Source organism: Oncorhynchus nerka, linkage group LG8 (assembly GCF_034236695.1).
Source record: "Oncorhynchus nerka isolate Pitt River linkage group LG8, Oner_Uvic_2.0, whole genome shotgun sequence".
NCBI classification, from domain to species: Eukaryota; Metazoa; Chordata; class Actinopteri; order Salmoniformes; family Salmonidae; genus Oncorhynchus; species Oncorhynchus nerka.
In genome coordinates, this window is record NC_088403.1 from 31,887,848 (window position 1) to 31,903,775 (window position 15,928).

The 15,928-nt window shown below is 42.1% G+C and overlaps 2 protein-coding genes across 4 annotated transcripts; one reads left to right on the forward strand and one right to left on the reverse strand.

The window, feature by feature from the left end:
* Positions 1 to 5,860: 5,860 nt before the first annotated feature.
* LOC115133135 (electron transfer flavoprotein regulatory factor 1-like) lies at positions 5,861 to 7,025 on the forward strand. Of its 3 annotated transcripts, none has more exons than XM_029666054.2 (3): positions 5,861 to 5,966; positions 6,323 to 6,397; positions 6,564 to 7,025. In XM_029666054.2, the coding sequence occupies exons 2-3, from the start codon at positions 6,353 to 6,355 to the stop codon at positions 6,807 to 6,809; spliced, it is 291 nt and encodes a 96-aa protein (XP_029521914.1). In that variant the 5' UTR covers positions 5,861 to 5,966; positions 6,323 to 6,352; the 3' UTR covers positions 6,810 to 7,025. The 3 variants fall into 3 exon arrangements, with proteins under 3 accessions (XP_029521914.1, XP_029521915.1, XP_029521916.1); XM_029666055.2 differs by having other exon boundaries at positions 5,866 to 5,966; positions 6,326 to 6,397; XM_029666056.2 differs by lacking the exon at positions 5,861 to 5,966 and adding an exon at positions 6,015 to 6,165.
* A 1,478-nt stretch (positions 7,026 to 8,503) lies between these two features.
* LOC115133134 (sodium-coupled monocarboxylate transporter 1-like) lies at positions 8,504 to 15,735 on the reverse strand. Its single transcript, XM_029666053.2, has 15 exons — positions 15,042 to 15,735; positions 14,403 to 14,468; positions 14,231 to 14,282; positions 14,040 to 14,107; positions 13,711 to 13,865; positions 13,395 to 13,535; positions 11,566 to 11,695; positions 10,966 to 11,054; positions 10,573 to 10,682; positions 10,362 to 10,429; positions 10,181 to 10,267; positions 9,851 to 10,065; positions 9,565 to 9,668; positions 9,378 to 9,466; positions 8,504 to 9,283 (listed from the first exon to the last, which is right to left on the reverse strand). Exons 1-15 carry the CDS (start codon positions 15,390 to 15,392, stop codon positions 9,161 to 9,163), a joined length of 1,848 nt encoding a protein of 615 aa, XP_029521913.1. The 5' UTR covers positions 15,393 to 15,735; the 3' UTR covers positions 8,504 to 9,160.
* Positions 15,736 to 15,928: the final 193 nt, after the last annotated feature.

Here is a 15,928-nt window from a genome sequence, read left to right on the forward strand (position 1 = left end):
AACTGGAATTAACAGAATTCCGGGGGCCACCTCTCGAATGAAGTAACCCTCCCTGTCCTATCACCCCTGTTTTTGTTCATTGAAGTGAAGATGTGTCTGGCTCTGGCTAAGTGATGTGTATTTTGTTCCAAAATAAGCATAAGAGATCCCTAGATCTGGGTAGACAGGAAGTTAGAGTAGAGATTACATGATAACCGATTTCGGACAGTTCTAGGATTGGAGAAGAGGGTATCCTTATAGCATAGGGAATCCCACAAGGGTGGATAGGTTTTCCATGATATGGTGAAACCTGGGAGCAATGTTGAACTTTGTAAAGGTGATGAAATCCTACTAACCATCAAAACTATTAAGCTCTCTGATGCAGGAACTCACACCCTCGGACTACAAAGGACGAGGACAGACATGATGGGTGTGTTTTCTATTAAGGTACTGCCAAGACCAGAGGTAGCCGGACACACTCCTCTACCACCACTGTGTTAAAAATACCATTCAGGTAATTAATGTAAGAGACTATTCGGCTATTGATCAATTAGGAACTGAGACTGGTTTTGATAGTAGGGACAATTTGTGGCTGTCTTATATGAGGTACACAGCTAAAACCCTGAGAAGAAAGGACTGCATTATTTGTAGTCATACTAGACCTGTTCTGGCTACACACCCATTTGCTGTAGGAGAAGGAGAGGGGTGGTTGTGTATTCTGAGAAGTTTTTACCAGGTTAAGCCCAATTCAACCCTCTGTTCCTCTTTGAGCCTTGTGTTTCCTGCAGTACCTCCTCATCGGGCCTCTTGGGGTGTTGGGGCATATGGGGGCAATTACGAGTGCATCACGGGTACAGGTAATGGCATTGATTATGGGAGATTGCCTGAAGCTGATTGCAGTAGTAACATAACCATTAATTCCACTTGGCCAGTTACAGGCCTAAACCAAACTAGTGGTCTGGCTGACGTGTGGTGGATGTGTGGAGCCAAAAGAGTGCTGAGACCCATTCTTAGAGGAGAATGGCAAGGTACGTGTGGTCTGACCAGTTTGATAATTCCACTGACAATTGTTGATGTTGCTGCTGAACAGCTGCTGGGTTCTGTATCCAAGGGACCTGAAAACACTCCATCCCATGGGAGACATAGATGTAGTGCTCCATGGACAGAGGATGTAGTTGACATACACACTAACCTGTTGGGAGTGCCAGTGGGGATTCCTCATGAGTTTCAGGCCTTGGGTAGGAATGATGGACTCTGGCACTTACTACCTACTATGGGTCTAGCCATAGTGGATGCTAGACAGACTGCATGGATTAATTATATCTACTATAATCAACAGTGTTTTGTGAATTACTCCCGTGATGCATTCACTGGTATGTCTGAACAGCTTGAGGCCACATTTGGGGTTTCCAGACGGAATAGACTTGCCTTGGATATGCTTCTTGCCAGTCAGGGGGGCGTCTGCAAGATGTTCGGTAAACAATGTTGCACGTATATTCCTAATAATACCAGTCCAGATGGTAGTATATCTAAGGCGGGCTTGATGCACTATCTGCTAAGATGAGGTCCACAGGGGGGGTGGAGGAGTCTGTTCTCTTGGCCTGGTTTGGTAAGTACACTGGTATGATGGTTACTGGATTTCTGACCCTAATTCTTGTATTATTTGTTATTGATGTGATGTGCTGCTTGCATCATACCGTGTTTTAAGAAATCTGTTACAGATGTGGTGAAGGCTTCAGGCATGCTGTCTTTGCTTGATGCTCCAGTTGGAGATGCCGATACTGAAGCATGCTTTCAGGGGAGGATGGGACTGACTGAGGATGACACATGGTATGCTGTGGGTGAGGTAGTAGAATAATTTTACACCACCACAGTTCCTTGTTATACATTTTTATGATAGGTTTTCTTTCCAGTATGTTTGTTCTCCCTGTTGTGAAGGTTTAGAGTCCCTGGGTGGCAAGGAGCCCACCTGGTACAGGATAGGAGTAGCTGAGAGGACCAGATGGTTTCTAATAATTCTTTACTCTGTTTTCCATGACCAAAGTTTTATCCTACATCTTACATGTCAATAACAATAAAGTTTTATCCTGTTTTTGATAAGTGACACCCTTGTGGGTGACAAAAGGGGGAAACAAAAGCATACAACAAAGGCATATATCACTTGTTATTAATAATAAACTTTTTATTATTTTCATGAAATGCTATGACTGCTGAAATAAAGGATAATGAGTGACACCCTAGGGTGTCAAAAGGGGGACTTAAATTTCACACTATTTTCTTTTGTTCTGTTTTTGAATGAGCTGTTCACTTTTGACATGAAGGTAGTTTAAACTTTGTAACTGTTATATGATTCATTGCTGAATTTTTGTTCACACCCTTGGGGTTATTTTACATTATAGCCATTACCATATATATGATTGAATATTATCTGCTGTTGCCTTGTGTGGATGTAAGTATGTGTTATGCTACCTAGCTGATTTGAAACATTGTTAAAAGTATCAGGGCCATGGAACTTTCTCATGCTGGAAAAATACAGAAGGGAGGGCACATTCAGAGCGTGGGGATGCGAGAACAAACGGTCTTTTGTTAGATAACAGGAGCCAGGTGCGAGATAACGGTATGGAGCATGAGACCCATCTTTCAGTTTTTGCAGCCATTTTAGGAGGGGGATCCAGTTGCTTTTATTGATTAAGCTTCTCCATTGTATGTCGTGTCCCATCTGGGATGGGAAGAGGGGGAAATTATTTTTCTTTGTGGGCCATTTCCGTATAGACTTACCTAGTTTAGGCTATTTTTCCTTTTTGGATTATGTTTTCGTTTTTGCTTGGAGTAATGTATCTGGACTATATCACATCTCTTAGGAGATGTGAAGAGAGGGAATCACAACTTTTTCCTGCGGGCAAAAGTTGGCTTATGTGAACAATCATTTTACTTTTATTTTGAGCTGTTGTTCTCCGCTCTGTTAAATGAGGGTTGTAAGTTCCTAGGTGGCTGGTAGCCAACTTAGTACATAGTGGGATTGAATGGAGAACATGATGGTAATACATATATATCTATTTCTGTTTAATACCGTGCCTTATTTCATAGTCCCTTTGGGAGAAGTTTCTCTTTGTGTCTGGATCTAGTTAGGTTGTGTCACGTCTCTGGTGAGACGTGAAGAGAGGGTTTTGTAGAGAAATGCTATTTCTTATGCAGGTGACCAACCTATTGCTAATACATGGCTACAACTCACAGTAAAGCCTGTGGGGTCCCCTACAGGATAGCTCCCGCATTACACACTTACTGCCAAACTAGCGCACACACATAATCTCCTCTCTAGCCGAACATTGTGTGCCCGAAGAGGATTCCACGATGACGGACAGACAACTGAGCCAATGGCGGAAGACTACAGACTACACCCAGCCTGAACCAATCCAAAGATCCGATCTTCTAGAATCAACCTACTTTCTGTGCCATATATTAGGGCTGTGCTGATTGTTAACGGCCTCTTTTCCTGCTGTTCTGTGCGAGCTAACGGGAGAGCCGTAATTACGCTGTACTAGATATCTTCACTCTGAATAAACTGTCGCTTGTCATACAATTTACCACTTTGTCTGAATCGATCCTTGACCGGCTCACCCTTCTACATATCTAATTACTAACAGCTTCAGATCGAAAAGTATGCGATCTAGAAATAGGCCTGAGTTCCCGACATGGAATTCCGAGTGGGATCACTGTTCAAAACGATTTTTCCAAGTTGGAGCTCGTTTTTTCCTCAGTTGTCTTGAATGCACTGAAGTCTGAAGGCGGATTTTCTGAGTTCCCAGTTGTTTTGAATGGAACAATACATCGGGTCCATATAGTCTCACGTCAGATCAGATGGCGTCACGGAGTGATGCTACTCGTGCGATCTTGGCGCTGTTCGAGAGGAAACCGTATCATGGGTAAACTGTGACTGACACTGATCTACAAATAATAATGAGTAGTTATTTATGATGAAAGGTGATTTGTAGATCAGTCAGTCGGCAGTCAACTGCAGTTGTTTTGGTGCTCTCAAACACGGTCAATGACATAGGTTATCCACCCACTCTGCCCATTTTACAAAGACAAGTATGATCGTTCAGTGGGCTCTTTAACATTTTATTGACATTATATCCCAAAACTCGGATTTCGTAGCCAAATACATCTGGTAATAAACACCGAGCTTTGTTGACATAGCAGTGCAGGTTTCTAGTAACATCTTTTGAGGATTTTACATTTTACGATCGTGGTCCTCAAAATTGTTTCCGCGGGTCGCTAAAAGCAAAATTAGGATGACACGAGCTAAATTAAATGAAAAAGGATTTGAAAATAACTTGGTATACGGTCAGTGCTCTGTTGACATTTCACAGAGATATGATTGTTTTTGTGAGAAATCTTTGAAAAAGAACAGGTGTAAAAACGGCTATCTGGACCCGTCTGAGCGGTTGGCTGAAGATGCCCTCACCCGCTAGTACCTTAAGCTGACTCTACTTTGGTCAGACCCACTACAGGCGGTCGGCAAGAACCGGGCAGATGTGTCCATATCCTTAGTCTTATTTTCTCGTTCAACACCACACATTAACGCACATAGAAACACAAGATCACTTCTTATTGCAGATGCACGCACAAACACTTCTAGAAAACACATTGAAAACGGTCCTCATCGGCTAAAGATGACAACTACTCTGAGCTAGAGTGGGAGGGGCCGGAGTCCAAATGTCCATTCGCGCACACCGATTGGCTGAAACCAGGAGTCCGTGATAGACAGCTGATAAGGGAAGAAATCACATAATAGAGTAAGTACCACAGTATGAATCATAATACCCATAAAAGCTAGCAGTCAAACAGGGAAATGGTTCCAGTCGTTTTTCCACCATTCAGTTTTCCCATAGGGGATTTTAGAAACACTTCAAATAAGGGCCAGGATTCATGTAGACGTACCCTGGTGTGACATTTTGATAACTGTAAGTCTCTAGGTCAAAATGTACCGATGATACAATACCGTTTTATGCTCTTGAACAGGGCCACTAACTGACTCTACGAATAATAATGGGCACGTTCGAGCCGATCACTTTTGTCAAGTCGCCGACCAAAGTGTGTTGCAGTATGGGGGGGGGGGGGATGTGTCCGACTTGCACCTACATGAACATTACAAAAATGATGTGATCATGACGTTTTGACTGCAGTATTACTGCAAGTTCCTGCAGTTGCTCTTCATCAACTTCATCCTGCAGCCACCGCCTGCATTATGGGAGGCTACTGTATATTGTTAACCACTCATTAGTTATTTTTCTTTACTCATGCAAACTAACCAAATACATAATTGAATAATGAATCAACTTTACTGTGATTAATGTATACAGGCTTTAGCCTTACCACTCAAACGCGCCCAATGAGTAGTTTATTATTATTTTTTCAATGAGTAGAACTACTGATGCTAGGTTCTTTGTAGATCAGTCATGCTTCGTTAATGAGCTAGTTGGAAGTAGGAAACTCTCAAATGTCCGACTTGCTAACTAGTTGTGCCGCATTCAACGAATCATCAAGTCGGAAATGTCCGAGTTTCCTAGTTTCGACAAGTATGTGAACGGGTATCAGACAGCAGTTGCCTGCACTGTCGGTTGCCTGCAACATCGAACAAGCCCAACGTCAAATATTCGGAACATGTCACTCCTATGCGACGCTAGTCCCTCAACCAGCTGTAAGCGGGTCATGGCTAGAAGGGATCCAATTTTTGTCAAATTAATTTTTTTAAATCATTTTTTTAAATGTCATTTTAATTAATCCTAACCCGTTTTCTAACCGTATCCTGATCTACTGCGTAAATGATCCTAAACTGCTAATAAAAGTCTAATCTGATGTTAATTTGACAAAAGCTGGATCTCTTCTAGCCTTGAGACTGGAATCGACGCACTGTTTGACGTAATGCTCCCATGTAGACAGTTTTCAGCAAGCCAGACAGCGTTCAGCGCTTCCAGGATTTATCGGTAAGGGAGCCTAGATACAATGTAACGAAAGCTAAATTATATCGTGTGAATAAATCACAAAGCTAATTAATGTTTTTATAACCGAGGGTTTTCGCCAATTACGTTACTATTAGGTAGCTAATCATTCGCTTTACCAGAGCTTTGCTACCTAGCCGCAGACTTTGTACTGTTACCTAAAGTACCTGCTATGTGAACCAAGGTAAAATGAGCTAAAATGCACCATGCACGACACATGGCTAACTAAAGATTGTAAGCCCGCGGTATATGTGATGTGACAATCAGACATAAGCATAATTCTTTCTGAGCTGTTTTACATCATTAGCTGTTGTATCTTCTGTTCTTTTCTTCCATCCCAGTAGTGAAGGCTGATAGTCTCAGGCAGTGACATGGCCAACCCTTTGAGGAGAGAGGTTAGACAGCTGTACAAGAATGTAAGTTCAACACCGACTGACTGCTGTCAATGCACCCACGCTTTGTTGTTACCCACACTTACTTTCAACATGAGATTTGCCACTCATGCAATCTTTTGCTGTCTGTCCCAAACAATCCCCAAAGCACTGGGATTATCACTGGTAACCTGCCTCCTTCCACTGACAGCTACTGTATCTGGGACGGGAATACCCCCAAGGAGCAGACTACTTCAGGGAGCGTCTGAACAGTGCCTTTATGAAGAACAAAGATGTCACAGACCCAAAGGAGATCAGAAAGCTTATCGACTGTGGAGAAGTTGTGATTAAGGAACTGGGGACCCTGTACTATCTGAGGGAATATAGAACCATGAAAAAGCGTTTCTACGAAGAAGAATTGTTAGGCCTGCTGAATATAGGCAGGCCGATAGACTGATAGCCTAGATGTTTGGCAGCTGAATCTTCAGTATGCGGGTTGCTCCATGAATTGAGAACATTTTGGGTTGTTTAACTTGGTCCCCAACAAATAATGATTTCGCCTCATTTTAACATGCTGTCTGTCATAAAGAGCACATGTTCAACTTTGTAAAAACATATTTTCCATGTCAAGGGCTGAAATAAAACGAATGACTAGTAAGTGCTTTTAAAGTAACAGGGTTGACGTAACAGGTTTGAAGTTTATCTTAAATCTGCCATAAATCCCCTTTCGACAGGGAATTTGAACTTGTGAGCAACAGGAAGGGGGATTCGAAGGCAAGCTTCACAAACATTTTTAATGTTTTAAAAAGATTTCTAACCTAAATATGGGTTGACATGCTATGCTCGATGTGCTTTGATTGAATGACATGAGAAGTCCTAGAGTACTGTCTTCTCTCACCTATTCTTTCTGAAGTTGCTCCTTTTCAGCCTAAGCCTTTAATGAGCTTGCCTCCTTTCTTTTTGGCAGACTTGAACCAAATCAACAATTCAACTTGATGAATATAAATGTGATCATAGACACATTTCCAAGCTACTGTATGCTTGCAATTTGTGGGCATTGGAAAAGTGAGTAAAAGTAAAGAACATATCTAAAGACTAAACTCGGGTTGCTTGGGAGAAATTGAAACATGTTATGTTCAATTGAGCTAGCTAGGCTAATATCTACTAGATCGAATATCTCTCATGAATCTAATGTAGAGAGAGATGTGCTATTAAAATCAAAGTTAACTTTGCATCCTTGGATAGCTTACAAGGAAAGAACATAGAGAATAGAAAGTTAGGAGATATAGTATTTAGTTGTAGCAAGATAAGGCTGAAAGAACCAAAACAGACTTGCAGCATGCTTCCAGGAAAAGGAAGCTGATTTGCAGTCACTTGCTCACGTTGAGTCCTAGCTAGCTAGCTAACTGGTAATCTAACTTACTCTGGCTAGTAACAACTGGCTACTTATGCAACTAGCTACTTGGCTTGTAAGTAACCAGAATATTCATTTTCTAACTGGTTAGCTTGCTATATAGGTAATGAAATAACTCATGTTATTGTTTTTGGGGGTCCAGTGTCGTCCAGGTTTGGCCGGTGTAGGCAGTCATTGTAAATAAGAATTTGTACTTAACTGACTTGCCTAGTTAAATAAAGGTTAAATAAATAAAATACTATTCAAAAAAACAAGGCCAAATCTACATTGGAGTTGCTTACCAAGAAGACAGTGAATGTTCCTGAGTGTCTGTGTTACAGTTTTGACTTAAATCTGCTTGAAAATATGTGGCAAGACTTGAAAATGGTTGTCTAGCAATGATCAAGAACCAATTTGACAGAGCTTGAAGAATTGTAAAATATTGGCAAATATTGTACAATCCAGATGTGCAAATCTCTTAGAGACTTACCCTGAAAGACACACAGCTGTAATCACTACCAAAGGTGATTTTAAAATGTATTGACTCAGAGGTGTGAAAACGTATGTAAATTAGATATTTCTGTATTTCATTTTCAATCAATTTGCTAACTCTTCTAAAAACAAGTTTTCACTTTGTCATATTATTGTGTGTAGATGGGTGTCATGAGAATTTTCAATCCCAATGATTATAACAATCAATAGCACTGACCAATCCCCGAGATCTGTAAGACCAGATCTGTAATTAGTCAAAGACTCAGTTTATGCAAAAAGATAGTACAGTTTATTCACGAGAACCTTCTAAAGTCCATTATACAAACACAGTCTTTACACACACAAACAAGTTCAAATCTTAAACTATGCCTTGCTCAGACATTCTGTGTTTTTCCACTACACAGATACATTGTTTCTTTAATCTGCGACATGTTTCATAATTTTCTGCAAGCCTAACAGTTTCTCCCCTCCACGGGTGGAGACAGAATGTCCTGTAAGGAACACAGTGGTACAGCTTGTCTGTCGATAGCTCCTCTTATCATTTGTTTCACACTTGCACCCTGCTTACATACTAAAAAGGAACAAAAGGTCATTGTTCTAATTCTGACTAAAACTACACACATCATCAGATTATAGTTTTATGATTCTAATAAATCTCATACAATTATATGGTTTCAGGGTGGAATATTCTAATCATTACCTTTAAGCATATAATGGGTGAGAATAGTTTTTTAAATTCAGGCTGTAACACAACAAAATGAGGAAAAATACTTTCTGAAGGCTCTGTATATAGAAATATGAGGATATAGATGAGATATTGATACAATCTGTCAGGACATTCATGAGTCACGTGAAAAACAGCGGCACTGGGGAGGGAGAAGTATGAGAAGAGCAACTGTTAAAGTCATGGTTTTATCAGTATGTCATGTAGGAAGACTGCTCTTTGTGAAATCCAACTCGTGGACATTGCAGAAGCCGGGGTTATTGTTTCCCAATTGGTTCTCTCTGTTTTTTGTGAGGTCCAGCTTTCCGGCTCGTCTCATGGCCTAGGTATGGATGACAGCTAAATGAATACAGGAAAGTGGTTGAAAGAGAGAGAACGTCTTGGAGGTTATTTATTGAAACACTCAAATCACTTACCCTTTCTTTAAAGAGCTTGTAAAAGCAAAATAACATTGTATCTTCTTTCATCAAAGTCACAGTTGGTTCCAAATTCAACTTCATACCCCCTGGAAAGAGACACATTTTAGTGTTTTAAAAAAAACATGTTAATTAGACACAACATGTAATATGGTAAGAAGCAACACTACCATTTGGGGAAGAGTACCTGAAAGTAGACTGACCACCAGTCCAACAGCCAGTGTTGTAAGTGTCCCAATAGGACTGAAGTAGAGATAGGACAGGGAGTACCAGTTATCAGCCAGGAAGGGTCTGCAGGGGAGACAAACATAGTGGCATCCAACAGTTATAACATTGCATATATTGTTTACAGCTGATGCAGTTCGCTATTCTAACATGACAAAATGATTCCTGTTCTACAGTACATTTCTAACTGAATAATTGTCTTAACAGTGCCCATGTCAATATACTTGTTACTGAAGCCCACCAAGTACCTCTCTGCTGTATTTTGCTGTAGTACTGTGGTGTATAAGCTTGGTTCTGTTGGGGATGCAGTCCAGTTGAACGCATCGGCTGCGGTTGTGAAGTTACAGCCATGTGTGGTCAGACCCAGAGGCCTGCTCTGCTCTGGTAGAGGAGGGTAAAACTGGGCCCCTATCCCCACCCACAGAGACATAACCAGCCCAGAGAGAAGTCCAGCCAAGCCCCCCTGCAGCACAGAACACACAGAAATAACACATCAACACTTCAACATAAACATTCAGAGAGGTTAGCTAACGGTTAGATGCTTATAATCCTGCTTTTGTTAAAGAGACTGTACTGACTGTGGCATTGGCGTATGGACAGAGGATCCCCAGCGAGAAGAGACCCAGTAAAGGTCCTCCGATGATCCCAAAGATATTGATAGCTGCCTACAGGAGGAGACAGAGACATATTTTAGAGTTGCGAACCTCAAGACAACATATTTTATGTAGAATGACATACTCCTTTTGTTGTGTCGCATACCTGCAGCAGACTTCCCATGAGTGAGGCTATGCCAGCCATTCCAATACAGAGAGCCCCATACAGAAAGCCTAGAATGGAGCATAGGGATAGCAGTTAAAATTGTGATCAGCAAGAATATATCAATAAGAAGATGAATATATCATCAAACATGAATATAGCTCTCTGAGTTCTGTGGTAAATGCAATGACACCAATTGATATTATTCACTCACTGAGGCCTTTAGAGGTCCAGGACAGGTGTTTCTCTGTCATGTGAGTGTACGGCTTAATCAGGTCTTCAATAGTCACGGCAGCCAGAGCATTGACACTGGACGATACCGTACTGTGGACGAGAGAGAGCAAATATAATGCCAATATTTACCTAGAAATATAACAGTGTGTGTGAGTGCTATGGAAATAGTCATCTTTGTGTCCCACCATAGGCTGCGAGAGTAAGTATTTAGTCATCGTCGTGATATTATGAACCATGAGTTATTGCATACAGTACAAATAGTAACAAAAGGGTCCTTAATCTAGTATGCATATAACATAATGTAACATACTAACATAATCAAACGTAAGATCAAGTTTGACATACAGTATAAGTACTAGATGGGAATAGTAACCTTAGGGTCCCACTGTAGGCTGCAGCCACAAACAATCCTGGCAGTCCAGGGTAGTCTCTCAGGATGTCCATCACCATATATGGCATCAGCTGTACAGAGAAAGAGGGTGTGGTCAGAAGTCAGTGTCTATCTGAGTGGTACCACTGGGTTTGGGTTATTTGAGATATTTTCCTGTGAACAATCTGGATGTGTGGCCGATGCGGGAGAAAAAAAAACAGTTTTCCTACAAAAAATGGTTTAAAGTGGTTACACTTAGTGGCGGGGAATGATATCAGTTTAAACAAATATTTTAGAAAATATATCCATAAAGTGACAGTCTGGCAGAATAGTAATGTTGACTGTGCCTGGTATTTATGTAGGTTAGTGTTTTTCATCATGAATCTTGTTCTGGAGGCAGCTTTGCAGAGGGTTCGCTAACAACCACAGCCACAAAATCTGTCATAAAATCTCAACCCTAACATTCACCTTAACATTAACCTAACCCTAACCTGGCCCATCTATCAGAAATCGCTCAGTTCTGCCTCCAGGACAAGACTCATCCCAATAAACGTCAACCTGCGGTCCTTATTAAAGTGTTATTTCCTGGTTTGTGTCCTCAACCTGATCTGGCGCAGACACCATGCCTGCTGTCCAGGGGTCACAGTGCTTGTAGACGGAGTACAAACACAGCCCCGCAAACACAGAACACAGCATGATGATCCACAATCCTAATAGGTTAATGTAGAGAGACCTGGGAAGAGAATACAGAGAGAGAGAGAGAGAATAGTGACAGAAAGAGGGGATAGAGAGAGAAAGGAGAGAGCGAAAGAGAGAGAGAGAACAGGGAGGGGGAGAGCCAGAGTTTGTGTTATCAGAAGGACAAGTAGGTTACCCATCGTTTATCAGTGCAATGTTGGCGGCCAACTATCTGAAAAAGGGTTTATCTAATGTTCCTTTGTTAGATTTGTCGCTCATCTTGCTCTGGCTACTATTAGTTGTTGATCTTGTTGTTGTTGATGTGCATAACTGAGGGAGAGAGAGCCTACCTTTTCAGGGTTGCTTGATCAATAAGACTGTTGGGTCCCAAATGTAAGAGGACTCCCATGGTGTTGACATGTTTTCAGAAATCCTTTCAGGTGTATTTTGTGGCTTTTGGCCAATGCGTTCTAGCTAACAATCTCAAGTTGTGCTGTTGCAACTTCCTGTAAACACCAGTAAAGTACTTAAGTGAAAATACTTTAAATTACTACTTAAAAGTAGTTTTTTGGGGTATCAGTACTTTACTATTTGTATTTTTGGACTAGTTTTACTTTTACTTCACTACATTCCTAAAGAAAGAATGTACTTTTTATACCATACATTTTCCCTGACACGCAAAAGTACTCGTTACATTTGGAATGCTTAGCAGGGCAGAAAAATGGTCCAATTCACATCCCTGGTCATCCCCACTGCCTCTGATCTGGCGGACTCACTAAACACAAATTATTTTTTGGGGAAATGATGTGTGTTGGAGTGTGCCCCTAGCTATCCCTAAATTAAAAAAAATAAAAATAGAATTGCACCATCTGGTTTACTTTTGATACTTAAGTATATTTAAAACCAAATACTTTTAGAATTTTACTCAAATGGCCTGTTTGGATAAAGCCCTACTGCAGCTCTGCTTTGCTATAGCGCACCGGTCTGTCTAGAGTCTTGGCCGAGACAGATGTTTTTATTCGATTCTATTTACTGCAGTGGCTATTAATGGTCAAAATGCTCACCCACTCTATATTATTATTTTTTCAACTTTAAAATCCCAAATTGGTAGTTACAGTCTTGTCCCATCGCTGCAACTCCCTTACGGACTCGGGAGAGGCGAAGGTCGACAGCCATGCGTCCTCCGAAAACACGGCTTCTTTACACACTGCTCGCTTATCCGGAAGTCAGCCGCAATGTGTCAGCGGAAACACCGTCCAGCTGGTCACCTAAGTCAGCTTGTAGGCACCCGGCCAGCCACAAGGAGTTGCTAGAGTGCGATGGGACAAGGAAATCCCGGCTGGCCAAACCCTCCCCTAACATGGATGACGCTGGGCAAATTGTGGGCCGTCTCATAAGTCTCACAGCGTGGGACACAGCCTGGGATCGAACCCAGGTCTGTAGTGACACCTCAAGCCAGCCGCAATGTGTCAGCGGACCGCTGCGCCACTCGGGAGGCACCACTCTATATTTCTATAGAATTTTCACAAATGCCTTAGTATACATGATTCCCAAACATTCTAAGACTTTATGAATGGTGCTCGCTTGCCAGATAATATTTTTAAAGTGTCATGTTCTTCTTGAGAGTGTAGATGAACACATTTTAATAAGATTTCATGTTGCTAAAGTGCTGTCAGTTCCACTATTAACACTGGGGCAAACAGGAAAAAGATCTTCATGCTCCAGTCTATCCTTCCAGGAAGATGATGACTTACATTTTGGCGTGAGTCATGGATTTGCAAGAGATGTATCTCTGCACCTGGGCTTGGTTGATCCCATAGATACTGGTCCAGACAAACGTGCCTCCAAATGTGATTGTCCAGAAGGTGTACCTCCTCAGTGGACTAGCATCAAAGCTATAAAGGAGAGACAGAGACAGAGAGAGAGAGAGAGAGAGAGAGAGAGAGAGAGAGAGAGAGATTCAGTACGCCCTTTGCAATGTCTTGTATTTAGTGCCAACATACTGCACAAAGTCCAGGTGCAGACACTTCTGCTCTTTTACATCTATAATCTACATGACAATCTACACACTCCCAGAAGTTGAGTCGTCCTCCGAGCTCAGCGTGGTTGAGGATGTTGGAGACTCCTCCCTGCAGGACCACGGCTCTGATGATGACAGACAGGAAGCCTGCCACCATGATGCCCACCTGGAACACGTCCGTCCACACCACCGCCTTCAGACCGCCCTGTCACAATACACACCACAGCCGTGTTACATACATGGTTTAAAGGTCACCGCAAAGGTCACCACAGTGCCACACAAATCATGTCTCAATCTAACCTCCATCTGTATTTCCCTTACATCAGGGGATAAATGGGGTTTATAGCATTAGTTATTGACATCACTGCCTGTCCAGTACCATAGCGCAGTAAAAGGTGCAAACCACTCCCGTTGAAATGACAGCACCCCAGAGATCCATCCCAGTCACTGGAGAGAGGAGGAAAAAGAGAGAGAGAGGGACGTCATTTAGCAGAGGAGTGGTTTCAAGTGCACTCAATGCCGATGGGGCATGAAATGAAATTCTTTCAAGACTTTTAGAGACGACTGCACCTTGGTTTAATGCCAGAGCTGGAGCATAAATGACTATTCCCGTGTAGAGCATCTGGGAGACAGAGAGACATACCATGTGGCTCTTATACTCTATCTGTAGCACAAGGTTTGTTCTCATGTTCATGTAATTCATGATATGAGGGGTGAGAGAGTGTTGTGATAAGGAACTCACAGTCTGAACAATGAACATCACTGTCCCTAACAGGCGGGTGGCTCTGTTGAACCGTATCTCCAGATACTGCAGAATGATGACCATGAGGAGAAAAAAAGAAATAGGACACCTTTCTGTTACATTTCCCATGGACAGGACAGTGACATGAATTCATGTGTGAAGCCCAAAAGACAAAGCAAAGAGTACAGTCAGTAAGAGGATGAGATGACAAGACTGTGCCAGGATTGTTTCGGTCGTCAGCTAATGAAGATTAAACACTGACTCGTATTTTAGCTGTTTGAATCATAATCATAATCTAATCATCAGCCTCTCAACCAGACTAAGGAATGGACATGTGCAGCGATATTAAGTAACAGAACCGTGACTACTATGATTACTATACCTGAAACAGCAATCTGTTTGTTTTATAGAAAGATTACACAATTAGGTCAGTATTTTATTTCTTGAATAGATTGCATTTGTCTTTTGGTCACGTTGAACAATACTTGTTTTAACATGTTTGTGATTTATTTCAGGGATTTAGAATTGCTTAGAATTTGCATTGAAATTCATCTGGATAATCTCTACCAAACATGTTATACTATTTCTGTTGAATAGAATAGAACACAAATCAACTCAACAGGGTGGATCGGTTCTAACCTCATAGGTACTTGTGATGCCCAGCCTGTAGAAGACAGGGAGGAAGACCTCTGAGCTGACCACCACCACCAGCACATAGGAGAGGCTGAAGAGGCCGTAGCTTGCCCCGTATCGGTACACCTCGGCTGGGGTGGCCAGCACTGTGATAGCCGACATGAAGCTGGCAGTCAGGGACAGAGCCACAGGTACGGCTGTCATACTCTGGCCCCCCATCAGAAACTCTCTGGAGCTGCTCTGGCCCCTTCCGACGATGGCATAGTACACCCCGATGGCTGCAGACACCAGCAGCATCAGAGCAAAGACAGCATAGTCCGCAGCGACAAAGGATCCAATCACTGGAGAGGCTGCCATTGTAGCCTTCTGATTGTGAGGTATAGGCGACTGTACTCACTGGAAGATGGTCCTACTCCACAATTTGTAGTCCCTTGTGGTTTCTGTTATTGGAATGCAATGAACAGCAGATAATTCGTATTTCTCTATGACATCTATGATAGCTCACAGTAGGCTGCTGTGTTTTCAGATAAAGTGGTGTCCTTATCACAGACAGGATATGAGTTGAAACAGGATAGCAGTGAGCTATGAAGTCACTGTGCCCGTTTGTTTCTCAAAGACATTACTAGCAGGTAGCAGTGAGCACACCTCTCCACAAAATCAAGAGCTGGGATTGTTCTGTTGGCTGAACCAATAAGTATCCCTGTCATCAGCCCTACCCCCTGGATGGCTGGTACAGACTGACACACACAGAGGCATGCGTACGTACACACACACACAAGCATGCACACACACTTCTGGGAAAAAAACAGAGAAAATATACTAACATATCTTTATACTAACATGTCCAGTCCAGTATAATGTGTCTAGTGTCCAGTATGTCATGTCCACTAGTT

Excerpts from the sequence above, each read along its gene's own strand:
- LOC115133134 (XM_029666053.2), bottom strand. The coding sequence starts at position 15,392 with ATGGCAGCCTCTCCAGTGATTGGATCCTTTGTCGCTGCGGACTATGCT. Across the intron at positions 14,469-15,041 it reads GCATCACAAGTACCTATGAG|TATCTGGAGATACGGTTCAA; the intron begins GTTAGAACCGAT and ends ATCATTCTGCAG. Across the intron at positions 9,669-9,850 it reads CAGCAAAATACAGCAGAGAG|ACCCTTCCTGGCTGATAACT; the intron begins GTACTTGGTGGG and ends TCTCCCCTGCAG.
- LOC115133135 (XM_029666054.2), top strand. The coding sequence starts at position 6,353 with ATGGCCAACCCTTTGAGGAGAGAGGTTAGACAGCTGTACAAGAAT. Across the intron at positions 6,398-6,563 it reads TTAGACAGCTGTACAAGAAT|CTACTGTATCTGGGACGGGA; the intron begins GTAAGTTCAACA and ends TTCCACTGACAG.